Consider the following 18,972-nt stretch of genomic DNA (forward strand, 5'->3'; position numbering starts at 1 on the left):
TTTGCTGCTAAACACTAAGGAAGCAGCCAACTTACCACCTTTCTCACTGTCCTCATCACTATCTCCTACACATTCAGTTCCTAAGAGTTAACAGTGCTCCACTCCAGACTCCAGTATCCTTTCCCAAGCCAATGCCCAGTCTGCAAGCTTTGATGCAAGTTAAGATGCCACCAACTGTGAAATGTCCTAAGTTTAACTGATGAGGGAAAGGGGAACATGTGCCTCAAAAATAAATAAAACAAATCAATGAAGTGTGGTACTGGTATAATGATAGAAATTCAGATCAATGGAATAGAATGAACAATCCAAACAAAAGCACTTATCTTTATGGTCAATCAATTTTGGACAAGGATTCCAAAACCATTCCATGGAAAAGAACAATCCAAGGACAACTTTACAACAAATGATACTAGGACAACTGGAGAGCCATATACAAAACAGTGGCACTGAACCTCTACCTCACTATATATATATATATATATATATATATATATATATATATATATATATAGGAGAAGGAAATGGCAACCCACTCCAGTACTCATGCCTGGAAAATTCCATGGATATATATATCTAAATAAAAGAGTTAAAACTGCAAAATTTTTAGAAGAAAACATAGAGATAAATGTGTATGGCAAAACCAATACAATATTATAAAGTAATTAGCCTCCAATTAAAATAAATAAATTTAAATGTTAAAAAAATATTTATGACTTTGGTTTGGGCAATGGTTTCTTAACTAAAATACCAAAAACAGAAGTAACAAAAGCAAAAAGTAAACTAATCAAAAAATTTAAATTGTATGCTTCAAAGAATAACATCAAGAAAATAAAAAGACAACCCACAGAATTTGAGATGCTTGGGGCTGCTGCACGGAGATGATCCAGAGAGATGATATGGGGTGGGAGGGGGTTCAGGAATGGGAACTCATGTACACCCATGATGGATTCATGTCAATGTATGGCAAAACCAATACAGTATTGTAAAGTAAAATAAAAAAAAATAAAATAATAATAATAATAAAATAAGTTTCCTGGTTAAACACCCAAATGAAAAAAAAAAAGAGATGTTTAGGAAGTCACTTACCTGAGAGGAGACTTGTATCTAGAATATATAAAGAACTCAGTATCTTATAAAAACAAATGATCCAATTTAAAAATGGGCAAAGGACTTAAATAGACATTTCTCTAAAGAAGATATATAGATGGTCAATAAGCTCATGATATCATCAACATCATCAGTCATTAGTAGAATACAAGTTAAAACTACAACAGAATCCCATTTCTCATCTACTAGGATGGTTATAATCAAAAAGGCAGACAATAACAAAGGTTAGCAAGGATGTAGAGAAATTGAAATCCTCATATATTGCTGGTGGGAATGTAAAATGGCATAGCACTTTGGGAAAGAGTTTAGCAGTTTCTCAAAAGATTGAACACAGAGTTACTGTGTGACCTAGCAATTCCACTCCTAGGTAATTAACCAAGAGAAATGAAAACATGTATCTACACAAAAACATGTACCAAAATGCTCATAACAGTATTATTCATAATAGTCAAACAGTAGAAATAACCTAAATGTCCATCAATTGATGAATGGATAAATAAAATGTGGCATGTCCATAAAAAAGAATATTACTGGGCCATAAAAAGTACTGGTACATACTACAGCATGAACACTGAAAACAGTGGTGGCCTAGGTATACTGGGACTAACCTAAATGTCCATCAATTGATGAATGGATAAATAAAATGTGGCATGTCCATAAAAAAGAATATTACTGGGCCATAAAAAGTACTGGTACATACTACAGCATGAACACTGAAAACAGTGGTGGCCTAGGTATACTGGGACGGGGGTGACTGCTAGTGGTTACAGGGTTTCTTTTGCAGGTGGTACAAATATTTTAGAAACGGTGTGAAGAAAAGGGAACCCTCCTAAACTGTTGGTGGGAATGTAAATTGGTGTAGCCACTATGGAGAACAGTATGGTGGTTTCCTTGAAAAACTAAAAACAGAGTTACCACATGATCCAACAATCCTACTCCTATGCATATATCCAGAAAACGTGAAAACTCTATTTGAAAAGATACATGCACCCCAATGCTCATTGCAGCACTATTTACAATAGCCAACATAAGAAAGCAAGCTAAATGTCTATCAAAAGAGGAATGAATAAAGAAGATGTGGTACATATATACAATGGAATATTAGTCATAAAAAGAATGAAATAATGGCATTTGCAGCAACATGGATGGACCTAGAGACTGTCATACTAAATGAAGTCAGACAAATACCACATGACATCACTTATACGTGGAATCTAAAAAAATTATACAAATGAACTTATTTACAAAATAGGAGCAGGCTCAAAGACATAGAAAACAAACTTATGGCTACCAAAGGGGAAAGGGGATAGGGAAAGATAAATGAAGACTTTGGAGTTAACAGATATACACTACTATATATAAAATAGATAGGGAGTTCCTTGGCAGTCCAGTGGTTAGGACTTCATGCTTCACTGTTGAGGGCATGGGTTTAATCTCTGGTTGAGGAACTAAGATCCCATAAGCTGTGCAGTGAGACAAAAAATAAAATAAAATATATAGATGAATAATAAGTATTTACTGTATAGCACAGGAAACTATATTCAGTAACGTGTAAAAACCTATAACGGAAAAAAATGTGAAAAAGTACACATATATACATACAGGTACACACACACACATATATATATATATATATATATATATATATATAATAACTGAATTACTTTGCTATATACCTGAAACACAATATTGCAAATCAACTATTCTTCAAAAACAAAGAAAAAATTCTCAAACTAGACAGTGCATATACTAAAAACTAAATTTTATACTTTAAATGGGTAAGTTGTATGGGATGCGAATTATATCTCAATAAAGCTGTTATTTAAAAAGTGGGGAAACAAGAGAAAAAGGAGAAAACACAGTTTTTAAATAATTGCATAAATGTCCCAAAGTTGATTATGTTGAGTATATTAAATTCAACAGGATGAATGTAGAAGATGTAATCTTGATCATATAGAGGATTTACTAAACTAAAATAGCACAATTAGCACAGGTGATTTACTTAGGATTATTAAAGTATCAAATGTTTATATGCTGGCTGAAAGCCCAAAAGTAGAAAGCAATATAGTTGGAAGTAAATAGAGCAGGGGGAGTTACAATTACTGACCTAGTGAGGAAAACATATTAACTAATAAAATGATAAAATTCATTAGGCTCCCAGATTTGGGAAGGGTTATGAATATCTGTTATGATAAAAAAAACAATATGGGTATAGAAAGAGAGTTGAAACTGAATATATTTGAGATATGCCACAGCACATGAAACTCAGCTTGTAAAAGCAGTAAAAAGTGGAAGAGAGGAACGTATAATACATACCAAAAGAGAAACTACGCATAAATCCAATCTGCTTTTAGTGTTCAGTACAATCTCCCATTCTAGATGTAGAAGAATATACAATAGGTGTTGCAAACTTCAGTAAATACTCTAGGTCCTGTGGGCTATACAGTCTCTGTTACAACTACTCAGCCCTCCAGTCTAGGGTAGATAAGCCATGGACGATACGTACACATCGAAGTGTGGCTGTGTGCTAAGGAAACTGTTTACAGAAACTGAAATTTGAGTTTCATATAATTTGCAAGTGTCATGAAATATTCTTTTTACTTCTTCCCAACCCTTTAAAAAGTTACAAACCATTCTTAGCTCATAAGTCATACTAAAAAATATAGGTGACAGGACAGACTTGGTCCACAGGCTGTGTTTGGCCATCCCCTGGCAGAAAAAATGCTTTCAGTTATCAGAAACACATCAACACACACTGGTAAGCAAGAAGGAGCAATCAGGTCTTACATGGCACAGTACTTACTCACCAGAAACCAAAAAGCATACTAATAAGTATGCTGCATCTGGAAAATAGTGACAAAAAACTTTCAGAATGTTTATGGGAATTAAGTGAGTTAACACACACACAAAAAAAGTTCTACGAGTAGTACTGGGTACCCAGCAAGCCACTTAACAATTATTTCTGATATTATCAGCAAAAAGATATTCATACTGACTCCAAGAGAAAATATTCAACACAAGGGGATAATGATTCCATTTCTGCAGTAGTACAATGTGTATCAGAATTTCAGCATTAACTTTCAAGTCTAAAGCTCCAAGCCATAGTATTTCTTAAGAGAGTCTAAAATTCTCAAAACTAGAGTAAAGTTTATTTCAGCACTAGAAACCTGCTATTTACGTGCAAGACAAATTTCTAGAAATAAGGTGAGAGGATGACAAATGTTTGAGAGTTACCACTCTACTAAATTGCCCAAAGGATTTTTTAAAATAAACATCAAATGTAGGGTCAAGAATTCTTCCTTGGCTACACATGAGATCAATGCTAAAATGAGCAGTGGAAACTCATGTTCATCAAAAATCTGTTCCATTTAAGAACCTGCAAGAAATGAGTTTTTGATCAACAGCTCAGAGCTCATCTAGTCCACCTGATCACTTGCTACTGTTGGGTTTATAAGAACATGGCACTTAGGAAGAACCATTTGTTGAAGAATGAGAGAATTATACTACTTGCTCCAGACTCAGTCCTGTGTTGCACACCCTCTAGCGCCAACAGAAAGAGAAGCCATTTCCTTTTCACCATGAGAGATGGCTTCAATCATCATATTTACCTGACCTGCAAAGGAAGACTTATAACTCAGAATTAAACAGAGCACCACCACCTGCCCTTTACAGATAAAATCACATTTTGAGACAGTAAAACAAATCAATGCTCATTTCTATTTCACAATCGTAAACAATGGAATGCTGACAAAGCACCCTGCTAAACATTCACCAAACCACCTGTCACCAACATCACCCTTGAACACAAAGGGCTATTTTTATGTAGTACACTACTGAGAAAGATAATATCCCATTGCCATGGCAACAAGTTTTCCAGAAGATATGCTAGCCCATAAAGAATGCAAATGAGAACGAAGCTATTTCTTTGCATTTGAGTTTACTATGCAGTATATGAGGAGGATTCTAGGTTTTTATGAGCCCTGGTTTGCTCAACAGGGCCTTGTTAAGTTTGAGCAATGTACACACACACACACACACACACACACGCACACGCACACACGCCCATGCCCACGCACGCATGCACGCACACACACACACACACACACACACACACACACAGCTATTTGGGGATGAAGAAGAATCCCTACAGGAATCCTATCCTTCAGAAAAAAGAAAAAAGCTAATGTAACATAAGGTCATATGCCTAAACGTTATAATACACTTTCTACTCCCCTGAATTACCTCAACTCCAGTCCCAGGGTGCCCTTTCCCACCATGTACAGCCAGTGCTCACAGAAACTCCCAGAAGGTCGCTCCATGGCTATATGTTTCCCAGTGCCCTGAACAAGAAAAAACACTGCAATCCTTGGAAATGACTGCCCCAGTGTGATCAAAAAGCTCCCATATGTACACCCCCTATAGCCTCAAGGCCTTCCGCGACAAGTGGGAAAAAGCCCTTTCAGCCCTCCTAGAGGGCAGGGCTGCAGGACCACAGGCCCACCGAACACACGTGGTCTCTCTCACCTCAAACCAGCCATGTCCCTTTCTTCTAAGGATCCAGAGTGTGGGTTTCAGCCCAGATTGCACCCTGAGCTGGCCCTCCATCTGTCACCCAGAGTCACCCCCAGCCCGTTGGCCCACACTCTATCCAAGAGGCGGGCCTCTGTGAGCTTCTACATGCAGGCCCCCATGCTTCCAGCCTCCAGAATGGCAGCCAGCAGGGGACGGAGCCGGCCACATTTATCCCTCAGCCCCCACCCCCTCACTGCCAAGGACATTCACGGCCTTCCAGATTACTGTTCATGTAGGCAAAGCACCCTACACAGCTCCAGCAGCAACAGAGGCCAACTGCCACGGTGGCTGCTCCACGCCTCAGCGTTCCTGCTCTCAGTAAACCCCCTGGGCATGCCATGCCTGAAGGCTGCTGATGACCCCAATTTCTGGTGGCTTCCTTGGCCTCAAAGTTGAACTGGCTTGGCCCTTAGACAGTCCCATGTTCTGCTTCACCCTACCACAGAAACACCTCAGAAATGGTCCAAACCATCCTCAGACATGCACCAAGAGAATCACCCCTTCAAGCAATAACTCCCACACTTACACAGAACTGTCATGGAAACAATAGCCACTGAGAGGTTATCAGGAAACACCCTTTCCTTTTTAGCTTGTCTCTAACAAAAACAATTCCATAACATGACACTGTAAATCAGCTATATTTCAATAAAATAAAATGTTTTAATAATTTAAAAGTAAAAACAAAGACTGATAATTCTCTGGTGGTCCAGTGGTTAGGACTCCATGATCTCACTGCCAAAGGCCTGGGTTCAATCCCTAGTCAAGGAACTAAGATCCCGCAAGATGCACAGCATGGCAAATAAATAAATAAAAACAAAGACTGAATTCCAACTCAAATAAATTAATAAGAAGTCACTTATTTGCATGACCCTGGGCAAGTTACTAAACCTCTGCACCTCTGTTTTGTTTTCTTCAAACTGGGGATGATAATATCAATCTTGTGGTTTGGAGTTAAATGGCATGAGCCTCTACAAGTTATGTGTGTGTGTGCTCAGTCATGCCCAACTCTTTGTGACCCCATGGATTGTAACCCACCAGGCTTCTCTGTCCATAGGACTTCCGAGGCAAGAATACTAGAGTGGGTTGCCATTTCCTTCCCCAGGAGATCTTCCCGACCCAGGGATAGAACCCATGTCTCCTGCATTGGCAGGAGGATTCTTTACTACTGTGTCACCTGGGACATCCTCTACAAGTTATAGGACACGGTAAAATACATGGTGATCAGTTAATACATGGAAGCTGCTACCATGATTGTATATACGCAGACACCATGTATCTACAACCAGAGTAGATTCTGCCCCCTGGCAATGTCTGCAAACATTTTTGGTTGAAACAACTGGGAAAGGGATAGATGCTAGCATCCAGTAAGCAGAGCCCAGGAATGCTGCTAGACATCCTACAATACATAGGACAGTGTCACTGCAAAGGATGACCTGGCCCCATCAGTGGTGCTGAGATGAGAAACTCTGATCTAGAACAAACAATAAATTAAAAGAAGCTAAAACATCCATGTGCTAAATTTCATGCACTTCACTTCCATTGCCATCTCTCAGTAACAGGATGATAAAATTACCAGACTGCAGAGCGTATGCAAACGATAGGAGTCCAAACATTTTAAAATAATTTTAAAGAGATCCTAAAGAAAAAACAAACTCAAAAGGCTAGTACACCAAACATCTTCAGGGGCAGAAAGCTGTTCATGTATAATCATCTGTTTTTCACAAGGCTGATCCTGAACTAAGCAACAAACAAAGAGATCATTCTATCAAATATGTTCTTTTGAAGGCGTCAGGGGCAAACATTACACATTTAAGAAAACCTGCTTTAAAAAAAAACAATTCTTAATTGCTGGCATTTATGGGATTTACTTCAATTAGTCAGGAAATTAACACAGGTAAAACACTTAATTATCCCCAGGAGGCTGAACAAAGATATTTTTCTGTAAACCAAGGGCAAAGTGTTACAAGTGAATTAAGTCAAAGCAAACATTTACTACTAGCCTAATATTAATGGCCTCTCTTGGTCCTGAATTAGATTATTAGGATAGTTGAGTTTCTCCAATCTGTAAAAATCACTTTTTCCTACAAGTCCATGTTCCAGCCAGCCTCTGAATTAGACATAATAAGAGGTAAATAAAACAGGCCAAACAGCCATGCTCCAGAGGGGTTCTTTGGAGTGAAGCAAGACTGAGAGGACCAGATAGACAGGTCAAGAGCAGAGAAGGTTCAAAGCTGGGACTGCAGCAGTGACTTGAGAGTGAGGTCCTAGAGGAAGCAGCTGAGCATCCATTCACTCTGGGCTTCCTTCCCCCTTACAGGACAGTTGGGGCACTAGAGGTGGGCGTGGACCACAAGGGCCTGATGGAATCTCATTCCTGACCTAGAATCGGCAGCAGTGTTGCTACCATTCTGACTTTGGAAACAATGAGCAACGAAGAACTGGAATTTCTAGACACCTCCTAATTCTTTTGCACAGGGCTTCTTAACAGTTTTTGTACTTCGACCCCTGTGGGCAGCCTCACGGACCTCTTCTCAGAATAAACTTAAATGCATAAAAGTAAACACTTAAAATACACATGATTATTGGGAAACCCCTGATGGGTCAGTGATTAGGACTTGGCACTCTCACTGACAGGGCCTGGATTTGATCTTTGGTTGAGGAATTAAGACCCCACAAGCTGAGGGGCATGGCCAAAATAAAATAAAATACACAGGATTATAGGCAAAATACAGTGAACTACAGCTACCAAAATATTAAAAAACAAGTTTGTAGTGGAAGTACATGTATTTTTTAACACAATGATAAGATCAGCCAGCTGATTGTTTATCATCACTGAAATACCTGAAACAATTGTAATATGATTTTAAAAATTCTATTTCTATTAAAAAGACAATTCAAAAAATTCCTAGAGACAAATGAAAAAGAAAGCACAACAGTCCAAAACTTATGGGACACAGCAAAATCAGTTCTAAGAGGGAAGTCCCACACCCTAGGAAACAGCTTAGTTCTGAGCAACCCAGCATGACTACCTTATGGTCAGGGTCCCCTTCTTGTGACTTCTCGCTCCTTACACGGTGGGAAAGGCTAGGGATCTCTCTAGAGCCTTTTTTATACAGCCCTAATCCCATTCATGAGGGCTCCACCTTGATGGCCTAAGCACTTTTCAAAGACATGTACCAAAGCAAAGAATGATATAAATACAAAATATTAAGACTCTTTGCCTTCAGGAAACAGGAAGTTCGAAAACACCTGCTAAGGAACCAAACCCTCTTTTAAAAGTTACCAATAATTGCCAAAACAACTATAGGGAATTCCCTGGTTGTCCAGTGGTTAGGACTCAAAGCTTCCACTGCCAGGGGCCCAGGTTTGATCCCTGGTTGGCACAGCCTAAAAAATAAAAGATTCAAGACTTCCTCAAAACCAATTTTCTATATTCTTAAAGTAAGGCCGTTATGAGTATGACAGTAGGACAATGTTCAAATTCATCGTGTATTTCTAGTCTTCACTTTGTTACTTCTTCAATCTCCCTATTGGTTTCCTCAACTTTACATTAAAGACTAGCTCGATGATATGAAACTATCATTCACTCTTGCCATTTAACCGTAAGTCATCAGTATTAAACCCATATATGACCACTCCCAGGTGTCCTCAAAGATAAATTCTATGAATCATATGATGTCTGAGACTTGCTTCAGGTTAAAAGAGAGGGCAAAAAACAAAAGTAGGAATGCAGATGGAATGGAATCGATCATGTATTGATGGTTGTTGAGCAAGGGTGGCAAGTGCAGAGGAGTTTAATGTATTAGTCTGTTTGCCTGAGAGTTTCCATTTTTAAAAAAATGAGAGAAAAGCAAGCCTATGAAAGTCTAATCCATTAACTCAAAGGTCCTCGAACACTCTCAAGAATATAAGTGTGCTTTTTGATATCTATGAAGGCATTTTAATGTTTGTACATGTTTAGAACAGTCCCCTAATCATGAGACACTCTATATAAACCAAGAAAAATGCCACCTACTTTCCATAGGCATAAAAGCCTCATAAAATAATGAGTCACTGCACGAGTAAGTAATGAAGATTTTTTAAAAGGAAGCATAAATGAACTGCAGCTACATGTGTCAACAAGGACAAAGCTCAGAAAAAACAATGAGAGGAAAAGCAAGTTTTGGAAGGTTACACAGAGTACTATATTCCTTTTAAGTTAAAAAGCCATACAAAACAATTTATCATTTTAGTGACACGTATGTGTATATATGTGTGTGTATATACACACATGTACGTATGTACACACTATATATATATATATATATATACACACACACACACAAACATGTAATAAAAGTACAAAAACTTTTCTAATCATGCACACCAAATTCAGGACAGTAGTAACCTCTGGGGTGAGGAGGAAGGAGAATGGGACCAGAGAAGGGGGTCACAGGAAACTTTCACATTAATTAGGCTGTTTTACATTTTATGCTGAGTAGGGGGTACACGTAGAAGGCAATGGCACCTCACTCCAGTGTTCTTGCCTGGAGAATCACAGGGGCGGCGGAGCCTGGTGGGCTGCCATCTCTGGGGTCGCACAGAGTTGGACACGACTGAAGTGACTTAGCAGCAGCAGGGGGTACACAGTTATTGTTGGGTAATGCTCTAGTTTTACACATCTGAAAAGTTTTTTATAAGAGTTAACAACTTACTATTATGCAAATATCCTCCTTTTAACCAAACAATGGTTTGGCTCTGGAACTTCCTTAACCTGTGGGCATTCATTCTTATCTGAAACAGCACATAGTCTAGGTTACTGTTTTAGCTTGCTGGTCTCTATCTCCCTAAAGCATATGTAACAAAGGGATATGATATAAAGATGTAACAAAGGGATATGATATAAAGATGTAAAAATAGAAAATTGTTTTATTTGCATTAAAAAATAGCTCTAATAATCTAGAAACTGGAAAAAGTTCACAGAAATTTTGTCTTTTGCCTAGTTTTTTTTAAATGATTAAACAGTTGCTTCAAAGAATTTCAAGAAAACCTTTAAATATGGCTTCTTCCCAAAGGTGAGTCTATATACAGGAATTTTTTAGATATCCTCTACTTCTCATAGCTTTCTTTTACTTCTTTACTTCAATCAAAGCCACTCAAACAATCAGACATTACTTACAAGCTTTTTTCCCATTCAATGATTTCCCCTGATAATACAGAATCAACAGTATTTTACAACTATTTCCTTTAGAGCCTAAGAGTTAACTGGCAAGTCAATGAAAGACAAATACCATATGCATGATCTCAATTTTATGTAGAATATAAAAACAAACAAACAAAAAACTGGAACTCATAAAGAGAACAGTTTGGTGGTTGCCAGAGATGGCAGTGGGTGAAATGGGTAAAGGTGGTCAAAAGGCATAAACTTCCAGTTATATAATAAGTAAGTCCTGGGGGTGTCAGGTACAGCATGGTGACTATATTTGATAATGTATTGTATATTTGAAAGCTGTTGGGTGTAAATTACTAAAGTTTTCATCACAAGAAAAAAATTTTTGTAACTGTGTGCTGATGGATATCAGTGATCATTCAACAAAACATACAAATATTGAATCATTATCTTATATACCTGAAACTAGTATATCATATTTCAATTATATCTCAATAAAAAATACATTATCTCAAAGCAAGGAGTTAACCACTATAACAATGAAAACTCATTATGATGACTACTTGAAATATGCACAACATTCCTAAAGACTAAGACATCATCCAAAAGGATAAATATTATAACGGAGTCTATGTTGTTCAGTCGCCCAGTTGTGTCCGACTCTTTGTGACCCCGTGGACTGCAGCACGCCAGGCCTCTCTGTCCACGCCCCCCATCTCCCAAAGTTTGCCCAAGTTTATGTCCAGTGAATCAGTGATGCCATCCAGCCAACTCATCCTCTGACGCCCTCTTCTCCTTCTGCTCTCAGAATATATGTATACAGTTTGTTAATTCATTACATCAAACAGAAAACTTGCCAGTTTCAGGTGGCTACTTATGTTCCAGCTGCTATATTTTCTTACTCAAATTCTGAAAATTAAAAACATTTGCACTGCAGGAATTCCCTGATGGTCCAGTGGTTAGGACTCCAGGCTTTCACTGCCAAGGGCCCAGGTTTGATCCCTGGTCGTCAGGGATCTAATATCCCACAAGCCTCTTGGCCAAAATAAATAATATAAACCATCTGCATTGGAATGTAAGCTCCATGAGGACAGGGAGGCTGTGTTTGATTCACATGAGCCTGTCTCCATGAGGACAGGCTGTGTTTGATTCACAGCTGAAACCTCAGCACCTAGAATAGTGCCCGACGCTCAAAAGAAACTAAAATACTTCAAATACACATCCAATCCAAGTCTATGCATTCTAGTAAAATGCTGGCCTTTCAATACAAATTAAATACGTCATAACCTGAAAAACCAATCACTCTAACACTTGTAATTCTTTGTTCTTAAGTATTTAAAACTATTTACCTGTTTCTTATTCATATTTACTTTTTGTAATTTAAAATTTTACTCTAACATTTTTCTACCCCATACTAGAAACCTGTTTTAAAATAAATCAGCACCTCTTATAAAAAGACCAAAAGGCCTTTTAAAGTGGGCTATTATGACACATTAAAATATAATTCAAAACAGAAAATGAGCTTTTCTGTTCTTCACTTTGCTGACAGAGGCCCATATAGTCAAAGCTATGGTCTTTTCAAGTAGTCATATACAGATGTGAGAGGTGGACCATAAAGAAGGCTGAACACCAGAGAACTGATGCTTTCAAATTGTGGTGCTGGAGAAGACTCTAGAGAGTCCCTTGGACAGGAAGGAGATCAAACTAGTCAATCCTAAGGCAAATCAACCCTGAATACTCAGTGAAAGGACTGATGCTGAAGCTCCAATACTTTGGCCACCTGATGCAAACAACTGACTCACTGGAAAAGACCCTGATGCTGGGAAACACTGAAGGCAAAAGGAGAAGAGGGCGGCAGAGGATGAGATGGTTGGATGGCATCACTGATGCAATAGACATGAACTTGGGCAAGCTCTGGGGAGATGGTGAGGGACAGGGAGGCCTGGCATGGGGTTGCAAAGAGTCAAACACAACTTAGCAACTGAACAACAACATCATGACACACTAAAATACAATTCAAGATGGAAAATGAGCATATGGAAAGATCCTAAGCATCATATGTCATTAGGGAATTGCAAATTACATCAAAAGATACCACTACACACCTTCTAGAATGGTGAAACTCAACAATGACACCACCACATGCTGATGATGATGTAGAGCAAGAGGACCTCTCATTCATTCCTGGGGGAATTGCAAATAGTACAGCCACTTTGGAAGAGAGTTTGACAGTTTCTTACAAAACTAACACTCCTACCATATGAGCCAACAATCACACTCATTGGTATTTACCCTAAGGGGTTGAAAACTTAAGTGCACACAGATGCTTATAGCAACTTTATCTATAACTGCCAAAGCTTGAAACTAACCAAGATGTCCTCCAGTATGTAAATGGATAAACTGTGGTACATCCAGACAACAGAATATTCTTCAACACAAATAAGAAATGAGCCAACAAGCTATGAAAAGACACAGAGGAATCTTAAATGCATATTACTAAATGAAACAAGACAATCTGAAAAGATTACATACTGTGTGATTCGAACTACATGACATTCTGGAAAAAGGCAAAACTTTGGAGACAGTAAAAAGATCAGTAATTGCCATGGGTTGGGTGTAACAGCAAGGGATGAATAAGTAGGGCACAAAGGATTTTTAGGGCAGTGAAACTACTCAGTATGATGCTACTCATACTGCTCAGTATGATCCTACAATGGTGGATACGTGTCATTACACATTTGTCCAAAACCAAAGAATGTACATCACCAAGAATGAAACATAATGTAAACTACAGACTTTGGGTGATCATGATATGCCAATGCAGGTTCATCAATTATAAAAAATGTATCACTCTGGTGAGGGTATTGATAATGGGGGGGCTGGGTATGTGTGGAGTCAGAGTGTATATGGGAACTCGGTGTACCTTAACCTCAAATTTGCCGTGAACCTAAAACTGTTCTGAAAAGATAAAGTCTGTTAAAATATATATATATATATCTCTGTGTGTATATATATATGTATATATATACACACACGTATTTCAACTGAAAAAAAATCCCTAAGATAACTCACTTACATAATAAAGTAACAGGTGTAGTGATTTATTTTTATTTCAAGGAGGAGACAAAATAAGGCATTTTTATAGAACATGTACTTCAGGTAAGATTTTCAATCTTCCTGGAACATTATGGTAATCTTAGTTGCATGCCTATTAAAAAGAAAAAAAATCCATTACCATAGAAACTACCGGGGCTAGTTAGTGCCTCCACAAATGGGGCAGTTATACCTGTTGGACCACTTAATTAAACTTACAAGTTCCTGTTTAACAGGGAAAGGCTAAAAACATCTATATCTGTTTTAAAGACTGATACACTTATGGAGTAGTGAAAGTCAAGATAAATTGAGTGCTCATGCACGTACACACACCCAGACACACCACACCACACACAACCAACGTGGTTAGTAAAAATTAGATGGCTGCTGGCTTTGTTTGAATCTCTTCTGATTACATTACTCTGTCCAGGATGCCTTTGATGTTCATTTTCACCTGTACAAAGAATACTGGATTACTGCATTGTGTTAGGTTGGGCTTCCCAGTGGCTCAGGGTAAAGAACCTGCCTGCCAATACAGGAGACACTGGAGACAGAGAAGCCTGGTGGGCTACAGTCCATGGGGTCACAAAGAGTCAGACACAACTGAGCACACAGGTTAATGGGGAAGGAAGTCTTTTGTTTTGCTGCGCTGCATAAGGGAGCTCTAAAGCTCGTAGAGATTTATCACAAGCAATATTCTAGGGATGTCCCCTCTTGCCAGCATCTTTTGCAAGAAGAAGGTTTCAACTAGACATCAAAAATATAATCTCATTCATACAAAGGCACGTGCCTTGAGTTCTTTTTAAATCTTAAACACCCTGGGTTCTAACACCAGGAAAGGCCCCTCCCCAACTCCTTAGAAGAAGTCAATCAACATAATTCAGATTTAATATGCCTACCCATCTCTTATCACACTCCATGCATTACTGACAACAAAATAAGCCTTTTAACGGAGGCCCAGCTGTCACTTACTTGCTGTGCGGCCTGTCACTTATTCCTCTTTCAGTTGAGAAGCAGCAATAGCATTTAATAAATTATGCTTGGGAGTATTCTGAGGACCTCATGTAATAGCCATGGTTCATGTTTTAAAATATTGACTTTTCTTCTACCTGGTCAAGTTCAACTGCTCAAGAGCAGAAGTCAAACTGTCTCCAGAGCAAAGACTTCTTAAGAGACAAAGAGCCATGTTAAGGTCTGTGGATACTAATTATATTTTCAGAAATCTTGAATTCTGAAAAGTGAGAGATTACAGAGTGGCTAAAATTATGCTCAAACAGACATACGCATGCTCCAGCAATATAAAATGCAGTCTTAAATGATTTTTTTTAAATCTACAAACAAGGATATTGCAAGTGAACCATAAAACCCTCAGTACTTCTTTGGAACTGGATTTTAAAATATCACTCCCCACTCTAAATATACAATTGATGTTAACTTTCAAACTGCCTCCAGCTTTTTTTTTTTTATTGAAGGATAACTGCTTTACAGAATTTTGTTGTTTTCTGTCAAACCTGACTCCAGCTTTTAAGAAAAACTTCATTTCAGATTTGGGGTCTGGTATTAAGAATCTTATCACAACGAAGTGCTAGTAACAGCAAAACACAGACAAAGATGCTTACTGCTCCACGGAAAGCACAAAAGGAAAACTGATCTACTGTGCATCCTCCTCCTCCTCCTTTTCCAGGTATGGAGCAGCCAAAAGGAGGCAGCTATGACACACATTACTTGGCAATTCTATTTCAAATTCAAATAATGGTAAGATGGGAAACTACAACTGTCCCTCACGGTGAATGTCTGGGAACCACGTCCAGTCCTAAATAGGAAGCTTAGCTCTGCCTTGACAGATGTCCTCTTGCAGCCCTGTGTCCCGGTTCTGCAATTTGTCATTAAGCTGTTCAGTTTAACGTTAATATGCAGAAATACGTTAGTATGCAGATGTACAGTAAATTCGTGTACATTACAAGTAGTATATAAAGCGGACAACATTCAGTCGTCGGCCGCCGGCCACACACACACACCCTTCAAGTTCAAATCCTGCAAGGCATCCAAGCGCCCACTCACCCAGGAGAGGGAAGTGCAGGAGCGGCAAGCAGAGGTTACTCCAGACAGCAGCCAAAACACACACTAGTTACAGAAGAAGGCAAACTTTGGGTCTGGGAGGCTGCAGAGACCCCAGAAACGGCCGGGGAGAGGAGGGAGTGTCCGTCTGTCTCAGCGGAGGAAGATGGGAGCGCACCCAGCACCGCTGAGCTGTGGAGGAGGCTGGTGTCCCCTGGGGAACAAGGGCGTCGCCGCCATTCTAGGCTGCGAAGCCACTCTCCGCGACCTGGCCGAGGCCTCCGGGTGCCTGTCGGCGGCCCTGTCGCCCCACCCCGCCCCCTTGTCCCTGCAGAAATGGTCCCCACAGACTCACAAGGGCAGGGGTGCGGGGACCTACCTGGTGCAGCGTCTCGGCGGGCAGCTGCGACGCTCGGAACAGGTCGGCGACCGGGCCAGCGGCTGCAGTGGCCGCGCCAGGGGCAGCCCTGGCGGCCTCAGGGGGCCCGGGACCCGGGCCCCCGCCTGAGGCGCCGGCGCAGCGCGCGAAGAGCTCAGAGTAGCACTGCTGCTCGCCCTCACTCAGCAGCAGCGGCGGTCCAGAGCCGCAGAGCCCGCCCGCCGCCGCCTCCATGGAGCCTGAAAGGGGGGCAGGCGGAGCACCGTCCCCGGCTAAGGCGCCGCCGCCTTCACCACAGCCTCCGCTGCTCCGGCCTCGGCCTCGGCCGCCGCCGCCACCGCCCCCACGCCCCGCAGCTGCCGCGCGACCGCTTCCTCCCGGCGCGCGCCAGCCCCGCCCCCGGACTTGAATGTTGTGCCTCCGCCGCACGGCACATGGAGACAGGCGCGGCACGAACCTATCACGGCCTTGGATCGCACCATGGCCCCGCCCCCGCCCCGCCCCGCCCCACCGCGCTGGGCCAGGTAACTAACTCGGAGCGCAGCCTGCTCGGCGAATGGTCACCTGCTCCGCCCGCGCTGCAGAATCCAAAGGGCCAGGGCCACAGTCATTCCGCGTCCAGTCTGCGCGAGAGAGGCATCTTTGGTTCTTCCCACCTGGAGAATGGCGCTTTTCAAGGGGTGGGAAAGGCTGTGGCGATTTCTCCCTAGGACGCTGGAGCAAGTGTAGTGCTCACGTCACGCTGTGCCCTTCCCAGAAATGGACTAGGCACGGGATATGGGCGAGGCATGGGTAATTAGGCTTCGCTTTTTCCATGACAGTCCTGAAAACCTGGAGGGCAGGAACAGGGTCCCAGTGACTCCTGCAAAGTTCAAGGTGTTCAAGGTGGCGACAGGGTTAAGCCACTTTCTCAGGCAAGGCTCAAACCTGGGGTTGAGCCTTAAAAAGGAATAAAATCGGTTAGTGTTAAATGCTAGAGTAATAGGAGTGAAAAAGGCCCTGAGAAGAATTTGCCCATGTATATGCAGTAAGCCTGGCTGGGAAACACTAACCCAAGAGGAAAAAAATCAGTCCATGGTTTACAGATATACCTTCCACCCGAAACACTGCTTTAAAAGAAAATATTAAAAACAAAACGGAGACTTCCCCGGTGGTCCAGTGGTTAAGATTCCAAGCTCCCAATGCAGTGGGTGAAAGGCCTGGGTTCCATCCCTGATCCTGAGAACTGGATCTCACATGCCACAACTAAGACCCAGCATAGCCAAATTTAAAAAAAAAAAAAAAAAAAACTCAGGCAATAGCACTAATGATAACAAATATGCTTTGGTATTTTGTTCAACTAAAATAAGGACCAAGCAAAGGAAGAGAGGAAAAGAAAAAAACATAAAGTCACGGGAATGGGGAAAGATAAAAAGAGAAACATAAGAAGAAAAAAATTATGTTAATTCATAAATGATGCCCAGAGTAATATTTCCTTTTTGGAATCTGGAAAAATGAAATAGAAAATGAGGATCCCCAAAATTACTCAGATTTCCTTATACCATCGTTTGCTTCAGACTTGCCAGGAGTGAGTTAAGACAGAAGTAGGTTTGGAGAAAAGAGTACCAAAACGATAGGTAACTTAGGAGGAACAAAGACTGACTTAATTCAGGAATTTTCACTTCAAAAATCTCACCACCCTTGTATTTTCCACAACTATAAAACCTTCTCAAGAAAACTGGAAGCCAAGAGATCATGTTTATTCTCTTCTCATTTTTCCCTTTATGGTCAGGCTTCCCTGAGAATGGCCCACCATTCTAACAAAGGTGAGAAAGGGACGTATTCTCCATGATAAATATCAAACCCCAATTTTCCCTGTGACTCCTGTGAAAAGAAATGTGAGATATACTAATCCCTAACACAAGCTGGAATCAAGATTGCCGGGAGAAATATCAATAACCTCATATATGCAGATGACACCACCCTTATGGCAGAAAGTGAAGACGAACTAAAAAGCCTCCTGATGAAAGTGAAAGAGGAGAGCGAAAAAGTTGGCTTAAAGCTCAACATTAAGAAAACAAAGATCATGGCATCTGGAGGCCCATCACTTCATGGGAAATAGATGGGGAAACAGTAGAAACAGTGTCAGACTTTATTTTTGGGGCTCCAAAATCACTGCAGATGGTGACTGCAGCCATGAAATTAAAAGACGCTTACTCCTTGGAAGAAAAGTTATGAGCAACCTGGATAGCATATTCAAAAGCAGAGACATTACTTTTCCAACAAAGGTCCATCTAGTCAAGGCTATGGTTTTTCCTACGGTAATGTGTGGATGTGAGAGTTGGACTGTGAAGAAGGCTGAGCGCCGAAGAATTGATGCTTTTGAACTGTGGTGTTGGAGAAGACTCTTGAGAGTCCCGTGGACTGCAAGGAGATCCAACTAGTCCATTCTGAAGGAGATCAACCCTGGGATTTCTTTGGAAGGAATGATGCTAAAGCTGAAGCTCCAGTACTTTGGCCACCTCATGCGAAGAGTGGACTCATTGGAAAAGACTCTGATGCTGGGAGGGATTGGGGGCAGGAGGAGAAGGGGACTACCGAGGATGAGATGGCTGGATGGCATCATGGACTCAAT

The 18,972-nt window shown here is 40.6% G+C and overlaps 1 protein-coding gene across 1 annotated transcript in view; it reads right to left on the reverse strand.

The window, feature by feature from the left end:
* The window catches only part of REPS2 (RALBP1 associated Eps domain containing 2), a 236,098-nt gene extending 219,506 nt beyond the window's left edge, over positions 1-16,592 (reverse strand). Inside the window, exon 1 of the mRNA XM_068963320.1 lies at positions 16,359-16,592. Within this exon, the coding sequence (XP_068819421.1) occupies positions 16,359-16,592 (234 nt within the window). The remainder of the gene's footprint in view (positions 1-16,358) is intronic.
* Between the last annotated feature and the right edge of the window lie 2,380 nt (positions 16,593-18,972).

The sequence above is a fragment of the Capricornis sumatraensis genome, chromosome X, assembly GCF_032405125.1.
Source record: "Capricornis sumatraensis isolate serow.1 chromosome X, serow.2, whole genome shotgun sequence".
NCBI classification, from domain to species: Eukaryota; Metazoa; Chordata; class Mammalia; order Artiodactyla; family Bovidae; genus Capricornis; species Capricornis sumatraensis.